This window comes from Fundulus heteroclitus, chromosome 4, assembly GCF_011125445.2.
Source record: "Fundulus heteroclitus isolate FHET01 chromosome 4, MU-UCD_Fhet_4.1, whole genome shotgun sequence".
In the NCBI taxonomy this organism is placed as follows: domain Eukaryota; kingdom Metazoa; phylum Chordata; class Actinopteri; order Cyprinodontiformes; family Fundulidae; genus Fundulus; species Fundulus heteroclitus.
The window spans coordinates 27,659,761-27,677,961 of record NC_046364.1 but is presented as its reverse complement, the minus strand read 5'-3'; the positions used below and the strand labels follow the sequence as shown (position 1 = coordinate 27,677,961).

The window sequence follows — 18,201 nt, the reverse complement described above, 5'->3', positions numbered from 1 at the left end:
CCATCAATAAACTGCTAGCACATGCAGCATAGCAGGAGACTGATGGTAAGCTTTTTCCCCAGTCAGGGTATATACACCCTCTATACGACCAAGTAACTGTAAATGTTCTACGATTCACACAAATAGTTTCATTTGCAGTCTTCGTACCAGTTTGCAGGTCCTCATAATCTCTGATGTCACTCTCTGGGTTCTGTTCAATGATTTGGAGTAACTGAGCATCAGTCAGGTACTGGACCTCTCTGTCAGCATCTCTCCTCTTCTTCTCTGCTATCACCGCCTCCTGTAGGATGAGGTAGCTCCTCGGAATCTGGCAGGAGAGGCATAGAAAGAAAGGCGCATAAAAAAATGAAACAAACAGAACATACGAGATAACTTTGGCATTACACACAAAACAGCATAGGCTGGGATTGTTTTTAGCCACAAATAAATGTAAAAACTTGGCAGAAATTTATCTTTTGATTGTGATTCTACGGATTTGGCTGGAAATCAGAGTAAACAGAATGCTGTTAATTGTGATCTATGGTGCATGAACCTGTTTAATATGCTTTGTGTGTTTTGTATAGATAATCCACTTGGCCCTGTCTTTCAGTGGTTAACCCTGGTTCTCTCTCTCCAGACATCCAGTAGTTATTGGCTGCACTTTTACTACAACTAACTCTATGTTAGCCTGAAAACTTGCTCAGAGCTCATCTGCCTAGCTGGGTTTCTCTCCTAGTTAGAACCACTAACGGAGCGAGTACTGCCATGAACTCTGCTATTCCATTCACATTGAAAGTATTCCTGGATGAATGTTTCTGTGATTTTTGTGTCTCTGCTCGGTCTTCTCTAACCCCCAGTCGGTCGTGGCAGATGGTCGTTCACACGGAGCCTGGTTCTGGTTCTGCTGGAGGGTTTCCTTCCTATTAAAGGGATGCTTTCCTCTCCACTGTCATGGATACAGACATGCATGCTCAGTATGAGGGATTGCTGCAAAGCCACGTACAATGCAGACGACTGTCCCTGTGGCTCTACTCTCTTTCATGGAGGAGTGAATGCTGCAAGTCAATGACTTCATGCAATCTGCTGGGCTTCCTTTGATAGAATTTTTTTTTTTTAGCAAACTGAAAAATAAACTAAACTTGACTGCATTATTTAACAACTAGGATTGAATTGGAACGTATGTGACTGACTTTAAATCTGTATTATGGGATTGAATTTAATTTATTTTTGTAAAATATATGAGACAATAAACGGACATAAATTCCCACTCAACATAAAACATAAACTTATTTCCTCTGCTAAACCTGGGAAATTTAGAAAATATTTTGTGACCAAAAGGACATAGAAAGCCATCCACTATTCTTTTACACATATACAGTGTCTTCACTGTATACCCCGAAACACTTTCACATTTTTCTTATTTTAATCAGACACTTATTTTAATCAGACAAAAAAAAGGCACTATTGACCCCAAGTTACCTACCGATCTGAGTATCAGTGTATGGATATGTGTGTGTTAGGGAGAGGGACTTGGTGAATGGGGCTCTAATGTAAAGTTCTTTGAGTTGTAAGACTAGAAAAGCACTATATACATCTAATCCATCCACCATTTAACCTATCCTATAATGGTAAACTCGCTGCTAGGGTCATTTCCCATACCTCAGGGTCATAAGTGATGGAAGAACAATAGAGAGGGAGCAGTAAATCAGAGAACCTGACTTTGATGTTCAGGTTCTCACAGCAAAGCATTGACTGCGAGAACCTGTCAACTGCAAATAAATAAAGATGGTAAATGAAGGGTCCATGTAGTAGATGTACGGTCCAGAGCAGCACAGGACTCACCAGTCTGCCCAGCAGCTTACTACCACAGGCTGAGCTGCTGCTGCTGCTGTCTTTCATGGAGAGAGCCACGTGGTAAATCAGCGTCTTCAAACCATCAAAACCCTCCAAGGTCTTACACGACACTTCGCTGAGAACCAGGAGAAGCACAAACAGATGAGTGCAGCAGGAGTTTCCATGGATGACCCTTCACAACCTCTACAGCCATGATAACCTTTGGGAGTGTTGACACATTGGAAACAGCTCGTTATCTTTTAACTTGACCAAAGAGTGTCTTTGGACTGAAAAAGGAAACAAATGTCTTTAAATAATATGTTACATTGTGAGATACATTTCAGCAAAAAGAAACAAATTTTTATGCTTGTCTAACATTTTATGTAAAATAATACCTGAAATCATTCATACCCATTGCAAACTGTTCCAACATTATTAAGCTTTAGATGTTACAGGTACCTTTTTCAAGCCATGTTACATGACACTAAGGAATAAATGGACATGTGATGTTTTCCACTGGGTGAGAGTGACAGTGAACTGAGTCTTCTCCTCATTCCATCATCCAGAAAGTGATGTCTGTTTCGTAACAGTCCACTAAGAATACATTTAGATGTAAAGATTTGCTGTATGTATTCAACTATTTGTTATAATACAGTTTTGTACTTGACTACTACAATATTTTGTTTGGATGTTTAATGAATTCTCTTCTATTTAACTGATGACTTGTGATTGAAATATCCAATACCACGTAGTTAAACACTAATTTACCAGGTCACTGAACCTAATGAAATATCATTATTATATATTCCTTATACAATGTGCAATGACAGTAGGCAGTAAGCTGGTTTAAATTGTATTTGTCCAACAGATTCCCGTTTGTTCATGTAAATGAAAAATCTTCTTCACACCAGGGTTACTTGTGGAGTACCACAGAGCTCAGTGCTTAGCCCAGTTCTCTTTACCATATAAAAACATGAGACCACGTTGGATACATTTTCTCTGTTATGCGGATGACACTTGGCTATACTTATCCATAAATGTTGATGAAGCTAATCAGCTAGATAAACCCAAGGAATTAAGACATACAATTTAGATTACTTTAAATGTTCTGCTTTTAAATTCAGAAAAGACAGAAGTTATCATCTTTGGAATAGAGTCTTTGAAAAAGAAACTGCTTAATCAAGCACTTAATTTGGATGGCATTAAATTGCCCTCTAGTAATAAAGTAAAGAACCTTGCTGTCATTTTTAAGCAGAACATATATACTGCTCAGAAAAATAAAGGGAACACTTTAACAACACAATGTAACTCCAAGTGTTCCCTTTTATTTTTTTAAGCAGTATATTTTAAATCCCATATTAAAACAGGTTTTTAGGATTTCATTCCATCAACTCCTGAACATTGGCAAAATTAGAAGTCTCCTGTCCAGGACTTGTTGCTTCAAGTTTGGACTATTATTATTCTTTTCTATCAGAAAGTCCATAGAAACCCCTTTTACTATTCTCTTACATAGAAAGTACTCCTGGATCAGTGCTTCTGTGTTCTGTTTGTTTGAACTTGACTGCATTATTAGATAACCAGAACCAATTAGAATGTATGTACTCTACTTGTAATCTGTCTGGATTATTTACATCCATCCATCCATTTTCTATCACGCTTGTCCCTTGTGGGGTTGTCTGGATTATTTGACTCTTTTTAGGTGCCTTAAGAGGACGTGTTGAGAAATGGCACTATGTAACCTGAATTGACCAGTCCCTGGTAGGCACCAGCCCTCACGAGATCCTGAAACTGCAAGGACTAAGCAGGACAGAGGGGTGTAGTGACGGCACAGTTCCCACTTTCATTCACCACTGGACACTATTGATAGGCAAGTACTAGAGGTTCAATGTCTTGCCAAAGAACACTTCAACATGTGGAGAAGGGAAGCTGGAATTCTACTCCCAACCGACTGCCAAATGATTATTCCTCCCACTGAGAAATAAGTGTAAATACCTGATATACAGGAAGAGGCTTTGCGTTTGGATTTGTTTGGTGGTTCTTGTATAAGAATTGTTCTTGGATGCCACAAGTTTTGTCAAGAGCCATTTCTCAACTGTTAGGAACCTTTAGGAACCTTTAGGAAATTTATTCCAGATAAATAAATGCTTCTTCTATAGAGTTTCATGGGTTGAAAACATGTCTTACTGCAGATGTTTGAAGGTGATGTCGGGGTAACCCACAGCTCGTGCTCCAGACGGGGATCGACACAGGGCGAGTACATAAGCCCTCAGCGTTGCCAGCCTTTCTGTGCGGAACTTGGTATCAATGAGATCCAAATGAGTTCCTACAACCACCACAGCAGAGTTGGGTGCTCGTGCCTACAGGACACAAATCACTGAAAATTATAGATTTATTTGAATGAATCAGTGAAAGATGAAAGACCTGTGGAAAACATGTATATTTATCTGGAGAAGTTTCTCAGACAGGGGGTGAAACGTCACAAGGAAACAAACAAATGAAGTCCAGTTGTCTTGTGTTGAATAAATTAGAAAAACACGGCAGGATAATGTTCTCTGTCTCAGGGTCAGAGCCTGATTCCACACCAGTGGCAGTTTCTGATATGGGCGACGGCAGCTTCTCGCCTAGGGCATCATCAGATTCCCCTCGGACTGACAATGTTCACAGCGCCTAATGCACTACTCCATCTGTGGGTATTTGGTGCCCTCTGTCTGCTGCAGTGCATGTAGCTTTCTACCATAGTTGTCTAACCGACAGGCTTTAACAGAAGGGGGGGGGGGGGGGGGAGTGGGAGGACCCTATGTTGCTTCATTGCCAGCGTGCATGCGCCGTGGCCATATTTGATTTGGATAAATGTTGAGCAGGAAAACTGGAATAGTTTACTTGTATCTGCCAGAGTGAGTCGCGATATGATGATCATGACCCAAGGGAGAGTTTTTTTTTCATTGGTTTTCCTAAACCCCTGGGGAATGCAGATAAATGTCAGTGTTGGATACAAGCTTGTAACTGAAAGGACTATCATGGAATCTGACCAAAGACACTTATGTGCTCTACATTTCCTCTGTGGTAAGGAGCCAGCAGTTGAATGTCCAGACCTACTACCAGAAACTGTAACGTCTGCGCAGGTAGGCAACGTTTATGTGGCTTTTTCCTTAGTTTCATGAAAACATCATACAATCCATGAGGGGTGTTTATGTCAGCTTCAGTGTTGCATAGTCCACTTATTATGAGCAACTTGTTTTTCTCTAAAGCTCTTCTCCTACTTTTCTATTAGTACAGCTCATTTTAAGGCCTCTACATTTCAACCAACGTTTAAGCTGCTGTACAATTTGATCCATATTTCTTGTTTGAAAAATACGGTGGGGTTTTTCTAACTTGACCCTAGCCAAATGAATTTTGCTCTGCCTAGCTCCACTCATCCATCTGGAACATAGGAATGCCGTTTCAGAAGGCTGGGCCTTATCAAAAATTCTTGCATATGATTGGATAAGCCACTTGTCTGTCATCTTTATCGACGCGCTATTTCAACCACTCACACCGAAGCCAACCCGTGACGCTGATGAGAGCGACGCAGGAAAAAACAAAACAGAACAGCCAACAAAAGCCTTCAGAGGCGTTCTCTGATGTTCTTTTAATGAAACAATATTAGGTAGATTGGACAACACGGAAGAAATAGCAGCATCAATGTTAACGCTTGCTTCCTCGATGAGAGCCGCCATTGTTGTCTGAATCAAAACAGTCTCACAGACACTTGTCCACTACGTCACATCTATGAAACTCCAGCCCTGCGTCCTGATTGGCTGGACAATAAAATTGGTTGAAGAAATCACTCTCTATGGAAGAGGTCCCAGATGGATGTGAGTGAAGCTAGGCAGAACGAAATTCATCTGGCTCGTCAGGTTAGGGTTTTTCACCCAGGGCACCAAACAGGCTAGGACTGCCCCTGTTCCACACTAACAATAGTTTGAAGTAGTTTAATTTACAAAAGAAGTTGGATATTGGACAAGCTGAACAGAGACAATAAAACACAAAAACATGTCCTCTATAGCCTCTTTTCCACCGGCTCAACTCGGTTCCGCTCTGCTTGGCGAGCATCTCAAATACAATGTTTTCAGTCCCGGGCTGGGGTTTTCAGCCCTGCCCAGGAGTTAGTAGATCAGAAAGGAATGGGACCAAGATGTGACGTGAACAGTCAGCTGTTCTCTGATTGGCTGAGAAGAAACGAAAAGGTTTTCTCCGACGAAGTGCAGGCAAAAGTAAAACCAAAGAATATTAAGGACAAGAGTGAACAAAGTGAGTCAAACTGAAATATAATGTTAATATTTACAAACTATGAACCACGCCTGAAGGAAACAAAAGAAAAGAAAATGGACACTTCAGCTTTTTAGCAACACAGACAGCTGGAGGTGGGGCTAAAGCCACGCTCAGGATGTGTTCATCAACCCTCGGGCCTTACTGGGTCTGCTGAAAACCAACAACAGTAGAATAAAGTGGAGCCCGGCTGACCAACCAGAACCGCACACTTTTTACACTGGCCCTACCTTAGAGTAGGGCCAGTGTAAAAAGGGCTAATAATTCAGTACTGAACAGTGACCTGCTTTAAATAAGACTCATCATAAAATAAATATGTGTAAATGTGTTTGTGAGAAGAAAAAAATCACCTCAATGTTGAGAAGCCATGTCTGCAGGTTTGCCACAGCCTCTTCTCCCAGAGCAAGGTTCCAGATAACCACATACAGTGATTTATCAGTGAAGAAACACTGGTTCACTGTGGTCATGCTCGCCGGACCACCAATATCCCACATGTTGAACATGACTGACTCCTTCTGTGTAGACCACATGAGGAAATATGCCAGCGATCAGTTGTAAGGTCTGAGTCCACCTGCATGCTGAGCTCACAGTAAATGCATAGTATGAGTTCTCTGCAGCTTCCTCACATTATTTTTGCCTGCATTGGGTTTTTCCAGCTCCCAGCTGAAGGTGGAGATGCTGCAGTCTGAGGGGGTGAAGGGAGATGCCTTGCCCGTGAGTAGAGCCTCTACCAGGGCTGACTTCCCCTGCCGGGGCGGACCGACCACCAGCATCTTCAGCAGTCTGCAGGGCTCTGCTTTTCGAAGCTGAGCCCGGAGGAATGCCAGAACAGAAGCAGGGCCTGTTTTCCAACACATGACAGGACCACAGAGGAGTTCAGACAGGATGCATCTGAATTTCATGTGCACACCCTGTTTTATTAGAATCTTCAGTACTTCACAGTATTATTCACAGGGTTAGTACAGGGCCACTGTGTGTAAAACGCAACATGTCCTTTGTCTAAGATTATAAAAACTAAAAACGGGACCTGATATAAAACATTAATAACTAAATAAAGTGATTTATGTCAAATTAAGAGGAGTTTATCAACTACAACACCAAGCATCAGCAATAGAATTACCCACATAAGAGGACGTTCCTTTGCTTGTTTATTTAAAAGGGGAAACAAACAAGACTGATCTAGCAGCAGAGCACTTAGCTTTTATAAAACAGAACTTAAAATGCCATTTATTGTTTCTATAAAGAGTGTTTCTATAGTGAAGCAGTACCTTCATTTCTTACTGCCTGTGGGATATTGTTAATGTTGAGGTTTTCAATGTCCAGCTGCCACAGGTTGGAAAGTTGTCCGAGTTCTGCCGGTAGCTCCCGGATCCCAGGATTACTATCAGCAGAAAAACAGGAACATCCATCAGCAACTGACGGCAAGAGACATCCTCAGCTAGCAGCTGTCTGAAAGTCCAAGCCGTGGAATCTAGATGCTTGTCACCTACTTGGTAGAACATTTTAAACGAGATCAATCTAAGTTAACTATGATCATTTTTATCCTATGAGAACAACAAAATGTAATTAAGTCAGTAAATTGTTTCTTGAATAGAATAGCTTCTGTTCAGTGGGCTGATGTCATGCAAAGACACTGATGGTAACAGTTTTATTTAACCACAATAAATGATTCCATTTGTTTTAAATCCCAAACATCACTTCCACATGTTGACTTCAACACCATGTCAGCAGTCAGGGAGACGCACAGAGGGACTCACTTGGAGAGATACAGCTCAGTAAGGTTGTTCAGACCACACAGGGACTGGGGAATGCACTCCAGCTGGTTATCATTCAGGATAAGCACTTCCAGGGAATCTCGCAGAGCGCTGGGAAACTCAATAGGACACACTATGAAACGGAGTAAGAACGAGAGTCATAGCTTCTCAGCTCAAACACACCCATTATAGACCATAGAATGCATGTTTCTAATGAAAATGAATGTTTACAGAACAGGGATCTTCGTAGCATTCAAAAGCCCCAGGGCAAATCGTCTGTGTTAACACTTTGGTTTATTGATTCAGGGACAGTATACAGAAAAACATTAAACTCTAACAGTAAAGATTCACTGCACCAGATTCTAGCTTAGCTAGTTTCCATCTGCAGAACCAAGAGCAGGTAAGAATTAAAAGAAAAATGCAGGAAAATAAGTCGTTAGAGCACAAACAATGCTGATAGTATATAAGATTACACAGATAAAACACCATGCAAACTCCAATGTTACAAAACATCTCTACAATGTTAATCATAAAACCCATAAAAATAAATCAAAAGATCATCCAGATGTCATTCTTTTTTTGTTGTTTGTTTCCCTGAGAAAGGTTGAGTACTTCGTAGCGATTTCTACTACGATAATACGGATACTTACAAAGAAATAGTTAACTAGACAGTAGCAGGAGTGTGATCACAAGCAGGACCTGGAATTTGAATTAAAGGTCTTGTTGCGGACCATGTTCTCCCGTACAAACACGGAAAATAATTGTCCGCACATTAATTTGTATGTTTTTGCTCAAAGGGGCAATTTACAAGGGTGTTCTTCAGTGGCGCAGTGGTTAGTGCGCGCCACCCATGTACGGACCTGTGGTCCTTTGCCGCATGTCTCTACCCCTCTGTCGTACCCCCTTTCCTGTCAGTCCACTGTACAAAATGTGCCACTAGTGCCGTAAAAACCTTAAGGGTAAAAAAAGGGGCATTTACAACGCTTATGCTAGTTAAATTGAAAGATGAGAGACAAATTGTGGCAACAAATAAAATTTGTATATAAAGCTTAAAAAAAATCTGGGCAGACAGTCTGCTGCCTTCCACTTGCACCAAAGGCATGCACACCAGACTTTGTAAAGCTATTTCACTGTCAAAACCTGTGCAAGGCAAGGTGTGTTTCCTGCTATGCAAATTTAACACAATGAAGGCATCTGTCTGACAAAAAACAAGAAAGAAGGTGACCTGCTGCATTGTTGGCTTTACACAACGAGGGCCGGGACAGAAACTACAGTTCAACTGCTCTACCAGTGAAGAACGCTTGATATTGTTGTTTTTTTGCTAATTATTTCTCTGTCTACATCAAAACTCAGTTAAACTCAGCCTGAGATCTTATCATTCCTGTAGTTGTTCCCCTCCTACCGCATGGTAGAGCATTCCAACAGATGATGCTTTTCAAAGAAAGGTTAACAAACAAGAAATGAACAGTGTAGTGTAGTGAATTCTAGTCAGATATATTAAATATTCTACTTTGTGAACTGATGACAAGAATTATACTAAATTAATGGGTGTACTGTAAAAGACCGAGTTTGCATTACTATTGCTTTCCACCTCTTTGAAAACCAACTTGTGCTTGTTCCACATCAACTGGACTCCACAGAATAACTCACTTACTGCTAATGCTGTATTACCTGGGTCTGGATCCCTCCTGTTCCATGTTGTCAGGAAAGCAAGCCTCCTGGATTTGGGCCCCTCTTCAGTTCTAAAACACAGAATTTGCAGTCAAGTAAGAAGTACACACCTACTTTAATAGCATTAGAGACACACAATGTCCCTTTTATTCACAGTACAGTTCCTGTGCGTCCGTTAGTTTAAAATATTGGCTCAGCTTACATTTCTCTTATGTTAAAGAAGTTTAACACAACACATTTTTCTTCTTAAGTGACAGTGTAAATGAGTAGCAATGCTGTAATGGTTCCAACTGAAGCAGAAAAAACATTTTCTTTTCCATATTAATTAAACATATTTAAAAAAGGCTGTACAAATATAAAATATAAGAAAACCACTGGTTAGTCTAGGTTAGCAGAATTGCATCTACAGAAAACCAGTCAAAACCTTTAGAACAATCACTTTGCCGTCATTGAGCTAACCAAGAACTCCGTGGAAAAGAAAAGGTCAACATGCAAAGAAGAAGTGGTTACTCTTGTTCCGTAGAAAAGTGGAACTTTTTTATTTTTTTGGTTTTCCCAATGAGACTGAAAGTTGCTGCTGAAAATCAAGCCCAACCCTTGCAACTCTTTCAGCGGTCCTAGAAGACGCTCTACGCAGGCAACATGTGCTGACAAGTCCAGGTTAGCAGAAAAAGACAAACACACAGTGGAATGGCAGGAGAGGACAGAATGACAAGAGAGCTAGTGTCCATTTCCTCCTAATATCTACACCACAAACCAATGTTTGCTCTTTTTTTATCCAGTTGTGAAATAAATTAGATCCTGTTTAAATAGGGTTGAATAAGGTAGTTTGTGCACGCTTTCATTCAGAACTCACAATGATGGAAAATCAGTCCATCGTTTTGTCTCACTAGGTTCTTGGTCTTCTAGGTTGCATCAAGAACTCCTTAAGCATTTATGTTCCATCATCATGAGAGAATGAGCGCATGCCCTAAACTTCCCTGATGAAAATGTGAGGGTTCATCTTGGTGGTGGCATGCTGGCCTCATCACAAAGCTGCGACTTACATCACATAGCGGCACATTTGATGGAGGAAAAAGCGCACACACCTCCATGCTCCACACGTAGGGCAGGGTGCTGAGGTCAAGGGAAGATGTGATGTGTCCATGTTGGGGTTTAAGTTTAAAAAGCATTTGGCACAAAGCCCTGGCCTCATAGTGAGTAGTGAGGAGCACGAGGATGAAAAGGCCTAAGCTGCAGTTTACATGCTTTAAAGCACATCCTTACATAAGTCACAACAAAACTAGTGTTTGCATTTGCTGTATCATAATTCACATAATAAAGGTTACAACACGTCAGTCTATGTAATGAATCTATATAATGTGTTTCACTTAGTCAATAGTTGCTCCAACAAGTGAAACCTTTCAATGCTATTCTGATTTGTTAATGACCTTATATTTATATTTAGTCTTTTCTTCATACCAAAAGGTGGATTTCCAAACTATCCCACTTTAAAAACGGCATAATAATAGCTAAACACCATATAATATAAAATGTTATGTTTTAAAGAATCGATCAATCAACTTAGTTGAAGGTGATTTTTACCCAGAGTAATTCACTGCCAGATCATTTGAACTGGCTGCCAGTGAACCAGGAAGTGTCTACACGTGTGTGGGCGGACCTACCTGCCAAGCTGGTTCCTGGAGAGATCCAGAGTCTTGAGCTTAGAGCACTTCCACTTATTGGGAGCAGGGAGCGTTTCAATGAGATTCCCACAGAGTTTTAATGAGACAATAGCCTGGAGAGGAAATGAATGCGAGGAGGGTGAGACAGCAGAAAGCGCCGACATACTGCAGGATGGTAGTGTTCCTCATCCTCAGACCCCTGTACCCGCTGGTGACATCATAGCGACATCCTGAAGAGTTCAGTCAAGATCAACCAACAATAACAGCACTGGGCACTTTTACGCTGCCAGAGTTCATGCTATAGTTAAGGTTTCTGAATACAAACCAAAGCCAAATGGCACTCTTACCACTACCCCCTGTTTTCTAGTGCATGTAAAGGCATTTCCTTTTTCATTTCCAAGATTTGATACGATGCAAATCAAGCTTAGTGGTTCTACAAATCTGGTTATAAGCCAAGTAAATCAACCCAGAGCGTTTGACTCGGAAAACAAGTGGGTTCATTTCAAACAGGTGGAGTTGGCATGGAATGACCGATAAAATCTACAAGCTATGGAGGTAAGGGTAGGAAAACAAATAAAACCCATTGGATCTAAAAAATGTTTACACACGCCAACAGTTAAAGGTATAGTGGACAATCTTTTTGGGGAAATAAAACTCATGAAGAGGTTTATGAACAACCATGAGCACGCTCTTTGAAGAAACAACTCTTTGAAGAAAACTAGATAATATGAATAACAACTTTTGATTTCCCTTTAGGATTAATAAAGTATTGTTTAGTTTGAACTAAACTGATAACGCCTCATTTAAATGGGGTTAACTGCCTCAGCACAGAGAGGCATTGTTTACATGGGAAAGCTGTGGAAAATGAGTTTTATATATTTACGTAATTAATTGTAGAAGCACATAAACACACCCAATAACAATCCACATGATGGTCCATACCTCCAGTTCAAAGATGTAGGAGGGAAGCTCTTTGATGCAGTTCTCAGAGAAGTCCACCTCCTGCAGCTGACTCCTCCAGAAGATGGAGATGGTGTTCGGCAGGTTCTCAATTATATTGGAAGAAGCTTTGCAGTTCTTCTACATTAAAAGGAGCCAGAAAAATGTAAACGGTGTTACAGTGACGGCATTTTAGATTCTGTTTGATTTACATACAGGTTTGCTGCCAATCCATAATTGTTTATCCACGAGTAGGATCTTCTCTAAATGGTTACGATAAGTAGGACGCCCCTATCACTGCTTCTGCACCCTCTGAGCGTATTTGTTTCATGTTTCACACTTGGAGTCTGCACACTTTGCTGTAAAACATGCATGTAAATATTGTTTTCCTTTTAGAGCCAACACTGCTATCCCTCCTGTGACCCAATGCAAGAACAGCCAGCAGCGTCTGATCAGGAACTCTGAATGTACCTCAATGCAGTTTTTGCTGTAGTTCTCTAGAGTCCTTGTCTCTCTGTTATTTGCCATCTTTTACCACAATGAAAAAACAAACTGTAGCCTTTGTTAATCAGGTTTTGTCTACATTATGCAGACTCCTGATCAGACTTACTAATGAACTGTTCTGACAGAGGCCAGAACAAGAGGAGGCAGATTCTAGGTTTTCTCTGACTAAGAGACGAGTCAGCTTGAAACTGCTTTTCAGCTTTTCTTTCAGTCTGAAGGCTACTTTCAGATGTAACCTGAGGGATGCCGGCCCAGACCTCAGACTCCTTTAGACCTGTCAGGTCATCCAAGGCCTTGGTGGGCAATGCTTTCCTATTGAATTGTCATTCTTCAAATCCTACCTTTATTCTCTTCAACATTATAATTACCAAAAATGTCTTTGCACTGATCTGATGCCTAACTCACACAGGCTTACATTTCTATCAGTAACTGCACAGAACATCTTCACACCCAAAAACATGCAATTCATCTTATTAAACCACTTCTTCATTTGTTTCATTTGCACTGACCTTAAAACACTTTCAGCATTTAACATTTACACAAAAATGTATTTCTACACATGTATGGTGTTTTTCTCTTTAATATTATTCCAACATACATACTGACTAAAAGTACACCTAGTACAGGATTCTTCGGTTAATCAACTGATACATAAAACCAATAATTAAAGCTGATCTCTGCGTCACAGATCACTGCTTGGGCGCAACAGATCTATCACCGTGCATTCACACTATGTATGCCAAGAATATACTAAGGCCAGTTTTCATTAACTAAACTGATTCACTGGATGTAGATTTTAGCGACTGAGCAGCTAGAGCTCCCGGAGAGCAGCGGAAGGATGAGGAAAATGTGGTATAATTGCAGAAAACAACGTAATTCTGGAAAATAATATCTGACTTTCATGGGGGGTTTTCAATTAGATGTAGATCAACTAATAATAACTTCTATACACACTTCAAAATGTTGCAAAGCACTTTATGTTAAGATTCAATCTCCTTCGGATTAAACCCATGTCCTGGGAGCTCCATCAAAAACTGAAGCTAGCAGTGCAATTAAACAACCTGGCTTGTAACAGATGCTGAATGAATCATGTCATTTTCTTTGTAGACATGAAGGTAAGATCCTAGATACCTGCTTACATTGGTAATTTAATATATGATTGTTTATTGTTGATGAATAAAACAGCGGTTCTGAAGCAGCTGGGCATCTTACCAGTGGGCAGGCCCAGGGGTCTGGGAACGCGGTCAGTCTGTTTCTGCTCACATCAAGGCAGCGCAGTAACTTTAAACAATGCATGACTGATGTAGGAAGGCTGGTTAGACGATTGCCGGCCACCTCCAGCTCCTCCAGCCTACGGAGACCGATCCAGTTCACATCTGACAGTAACAATTTAAAACAAGTTTTATATATGTGGAAGAAAAAACACAACCTAAACATATCATGTACAACTGCATCACTTTTAAATTCAATTGTAATATTCTTTATATATATTATACAGAATGCAGACATACAGCCGAATGACAGTGTGCTAGCTCAAGGCTGCTTTACTTTCACCACAACAATTAACTCTACACATGAATCCACAACGCCTGAAAGCAAAACAACTGAACAGCTTTCCTCTTTCTTTGACTTAGAAAATATTTCAGATTTCAGTGGCACAACTTCCAGAAGATGCAAAGTCCTCGAGCAGCACCGTAAATCTGATATGGAACATACTGGCAGGGACGTCGAACAGGCTGGTGAGCTGATTATCGGCAGCACGGAGTTTCTGAAGGTGGGTCAGATGGAGAAGTCCAGTTGGTAAACTCTTAAGCTGGTTCTGAGAGAGATTCACCACTTGTAACCTGAACCATTGAAAAGAGGAGGTCTGAGAAGCAAAATCTACCATTTAACTGTTTTGACACATGTCATTGTACAGCATGTAAAAGGTCATGTACCTGGAGCAGATAACATCCTGGGAGTTCTGAGCAAACGGCAGTTCTTTAAGAGCATTGTTAGACAGATTCAGAGTTTTCAATTGGATGAGACCCCAGGGGACCACCGAGGGCACAGCACCGAGGCTGTTGGAGGACAGATCCAGGTGTGTAATCTGGGAGCAGACATCCAGGAACCAGTCCAGCTCCAAATATGGCAGCTTCAAGCCGCTCCAGTACACACTGACAGTCTGCAGACAGAAAGAGACATGCAGACTGACCCACATGATGCATGATCTCAGAGACACCAGCAAATGTGACATTTTACACCTGCTGGCTATAAACATGTCTTGCTAACATTAGAACTAACATCAAATGGGAATTTGCAAGATTGTAATGAAAGTTAGGGCCCATTCCCACTGCAGGCAAATGTGGCCCAAATCAGGTAGTTTTTGGATCAAGTGTCCAGGTCAGACTTTTAAGAACCAATGAACGTTCAGATCAGATTTTTTCAAGTCAGATCTGAGCCACCTGCATATGGTCCTGAATCTGACTTGTTCCTGATCTTTAGGAAGGTGACTCTAGTGGGAACAACCAAGGTGGATTTGATGCGACTCTAACGTCACATCGACATTTTTCACAACTTTGCGCCGATGGCAAGTGATGGCAGTTAGCAGGATGAATGGCAGCTGTGACAGGAACAGCAAGACTGTCCCTCCACTGTCCACCTCATTAATAAATGGAGCAAAACCTCCATTTAAGCCAAACTGGAAGCTCGCATAGCAATCATTTGGATGAGGGATATGGTGCACGGCAGTGCAAAGGTTTTATTAAATCCTGCACACAGAGGACTTTGCAAAGCCAAAGAGTTTAGCCAACGTGAGGTAATCTGAACCTATTGCAATGCAAAGGATCGACCTTCTTCCATGTGCCCTGCCTTATTGGTCGAGAGGGGAGGTGTTGACACGTATAATTAAACGTTGCTCCTCCTAAAGGTCTAAATGATCTCTGTCTCTGTGAAGTTGTTGACGTTCTACCAATCCTGGCTACGTCCCTGCATCCAAACAGACCTCTCTGCTAAATTAGGTAACCAATACCTAGTCTCACTCCTCTTTTTATTTGTGTTTCCCCCTCAATAACTGCTGACATATTAAATGGCTTCCATTGGACACTTAAAGCCATAACACCTATTTCCGTCATGTTTCCTGGACCAAAGCGTGCTGGGCGTGATGTCATTGTTATTTTGCTTTTGTGCAATCGAGTCAGTTTGGAGCTGCAAGCAGTTCTCTTTGTTGGCAGATATAGGCAACATTTAAAAGTAATGTAAATGACCTAGAAAAAAAAAGGTCAGTTTTCAGAGAAAATTCTGGATTGAGCATTAAGACCTGCAGTGTGAACATAGGATAATAAATCTGTGATTTGTGAGGGTAAAAAATGAAACGAGAAGTGTTCTCAGAGTACGGCAATGAATGCTGCTCTTGACGAAGACGTTAGGAATTAAGGTCGGCTGAAATGTGGAATCCAAATATGTATTAAAATGACTACATGGAGATTTGCTTTAGCTGACTCTACTTCATACATTAACACCTTTTTTATTATCAGTCATTCTGAATGACTGCACATGGTAAAATATAATTAGCTAATAATAGATATATCAAACATTTGAACCAGTGTTATCATTATTATTTGTGTTCTTAGTAAAGATAAAACCTGACTTGTTTTAGTTAACACACAGACCTCCACTCCATTTTCACCAGATGTTTCCTGGAGTTTCTGTCTCAGGAGACGCTTGCTGAAGTCTGGATAGTCCATCAGGGTGTAAGATGAAAATTCAGCACCATTCTCTAGTAAGTAATGAGCGATCTCTTCATTACCTAGAACACAAAACACATCGTTTAGCCCATCCCCATGAAAGCCCAGAGCTAACAAGGTATTTAAGAATCTTTCTCCTGAACTCTTTTGGCACATCTGGTAGGACACGTCTTGTGTCTTACTGTTTTTCTGTTTGTTCAGAGTTTCTCAAACTATGAAGCCTATAGACACCTGGTGTGAACTGTGCTCTAATCATTTCAGACAGAGCTTTCCTGGTTTCTTTTTTTCATTGTATATATTTCTGATATCAAGCCATTCATCAATTGTCTATAACTACATGTCCTTGCAGGGTGGCAGAGGGCTGGAGTCTATCTCTGGCAGTCATTGGGCAGGTGGTAGTACACACCCTGGGCAGGGACAAAACCCAGGTGTCTTCATGCACTCACACCTCAACTTTAACAACCACATTGTTTTGGTAAATTAACCTTCTAATACATTTCCTGACTATTGCTTTTACAACAGGATAACCCCATACATGGAAATATTTCTTGTATTTTCTGAAACAGGAGAATTCTGTTTCAAACACATTACATGTACTATATCTATAACAGATCCAGAATCCTAATCCACGGCAGAATACTGACAATATCAAATAAGAGCTGCGCCTTTACAGAGACAATGTTTTCACATTTAGACCTTGCATCAGTGGGCTGATTAAAATGAGTGTTTCCCTTCCAAGTTATTTTAAATCAGAAACCACAGCCCTTGCCCTTTGACTTAACGTGACTTAGATTTCATTTAAAAGCTTGAAAATTAAAAAGGACTAAGACCAGTCAATAAGCTCTCATTTCTATTTTTCTGTCTGCCACCAACCTCAATTAATACAAGGAGCCACATTTAAGACCTAATGATAAAGCAACACCAGGAAAAGGACAAGACCCATTTGCTGAAGACATCTGCTGAAAGACAGGACAAATGGTTGAATCAATCTGTTGATGTTTTTAGACCATCAATACTTTTTAATTATCAAATGTAATTACACATCAAGAAAGTACAACGATGGAAATCCCACTCTTCATGCTTCCTCAGATTATACCCCTGTTGTATCTGTCTTCTTACTTGCTTTTGCGGCTGCATACAGCGGCAGCCCATGCAGGACAGCAAACTCATCGCTGTGGATGGCAAAGTCCTTCACGTCGGCATCATAGCTGTGGACGAGCAGACGAACCACATCCAGGTGGCCCTGCTCACACGCTGTGGTCAGCAGGCAGTTCACCAGATCTCTCTTCAGACATGTGCCTAAATGGTGGGCGAGAGATGTTACTGTATATTTACTGCTTCATAAAAAAACTGTAACTGTCAAACTTTCCAGGGTTCTCTGAAAGCAGAAAACAGGAAAATATACCTGCTCAAAGCTGAGCATGTATGTTTTTAGAGTTATTTCTCTATTGCTTTATTTAAGGATCCCCATTAGTACCTACCACAGTAAGGACTATTCTTCCTGGGGTCCATTCTCATTATAAAAACATCAGTGACTACAAAAACAAACAGTTCATCACATCCTAACAACAGACTTACATCACATTTAACAACTACAAATAACGCTCAAAAAAACAACAGACCAAATAAATACTGTATCTATGCCTACGTTAGCAAGGTGTGCCTGGAGCCAAGAGGCTGCTAGCTGCTGTGATCAGCAAATCTAACATTGACTTTAAATGTAAGGAAGATGTAAGAGCTGAATTTAGAGTGTAGAAAACAGCCTTTTCATTGGGTTTTTTTTCTTCATGTTTTCTACACTTTATCACTTGAGGAAAAAAAAGT

The 18,201-nt window shown here is 40.7% G+C and overlaps 1 protein-coding gene across 2 annotated transcripts in view; it reads right to left on the bottom strand.

Moving 5' to 3' along the window:
* Nucleotides 1-18,201, bottom strand: part of lrrk1 (leucine-rich repeat kinase 1) — a 72,733-nt gene that overhangs the window by 35,442 nt on the left and 19,090 nt on the right. For both annotated transcript variants that reach the window (XM_012861629.3, XM_021315964.2), the window contains exons 5-19: nucleotides 17,497-17,676; nucleotides 16,303-16,439; nucleotides 14,590-14,816; nucleotides 14,369-14,496; nucleotides 13,865-14,028; nucleotides 12,152-12,289; nucleotides 11,210-11,322; nucleotides 9,546-9,616; nucleotides 7,878-8,007; nucleotides 7,389-7,501; nucleotides 6,747-6,961; nucleotides 6,471-6,635; nucleotides 3,997-4,169; nucleotides 1,822-1,948; nucleotides 148-307 (exon numbers count right to left, since the gene is read on the bottom strand). In XM_012861629.3, coding sequence (XP_012717083.2) covers nucleotides 148-307; nucleotides 1,822-1,948; nucleotides 3,997-4,169; nucleotides 6,471-6,635; nucleotides 6,747-6,961; nucleotides 7,389-7,501; nucleotides 7,878-8,007; nucleotides 9,546-9,616; nucleotides 11,210-11,322; nucleotides 12,152-12,289; nucleotides 13,865-14,028; nucleotides 14,369-14,496; nucleotides 14,590-14,816; nucleotides 16,303-16,439; nucleotides 17,497-17,676 — 2,241 coding nt within the window. The remainder of the gene's footprint in view (nucleotides 1-147; nucleotides 308-1,821; nucleotides 1,949-3,996; nucleotides 4,170-6,470; nucleotides 6,636-6,746; nucleotides 6,962-7,388; nucleotides 7,502-7,877; nucleotides 8,008-9,545; nucleotides 9,617-11,209; nucleotides 11,323-12,151; nucleotides 12,290-13,864; nucleotides 14,029-14,368; nucleotides 14,497-14,589; nucleotides 14,817-16,302; nucleotides 16,440-17,496; nucleotides 17,677-18,201) is intronic.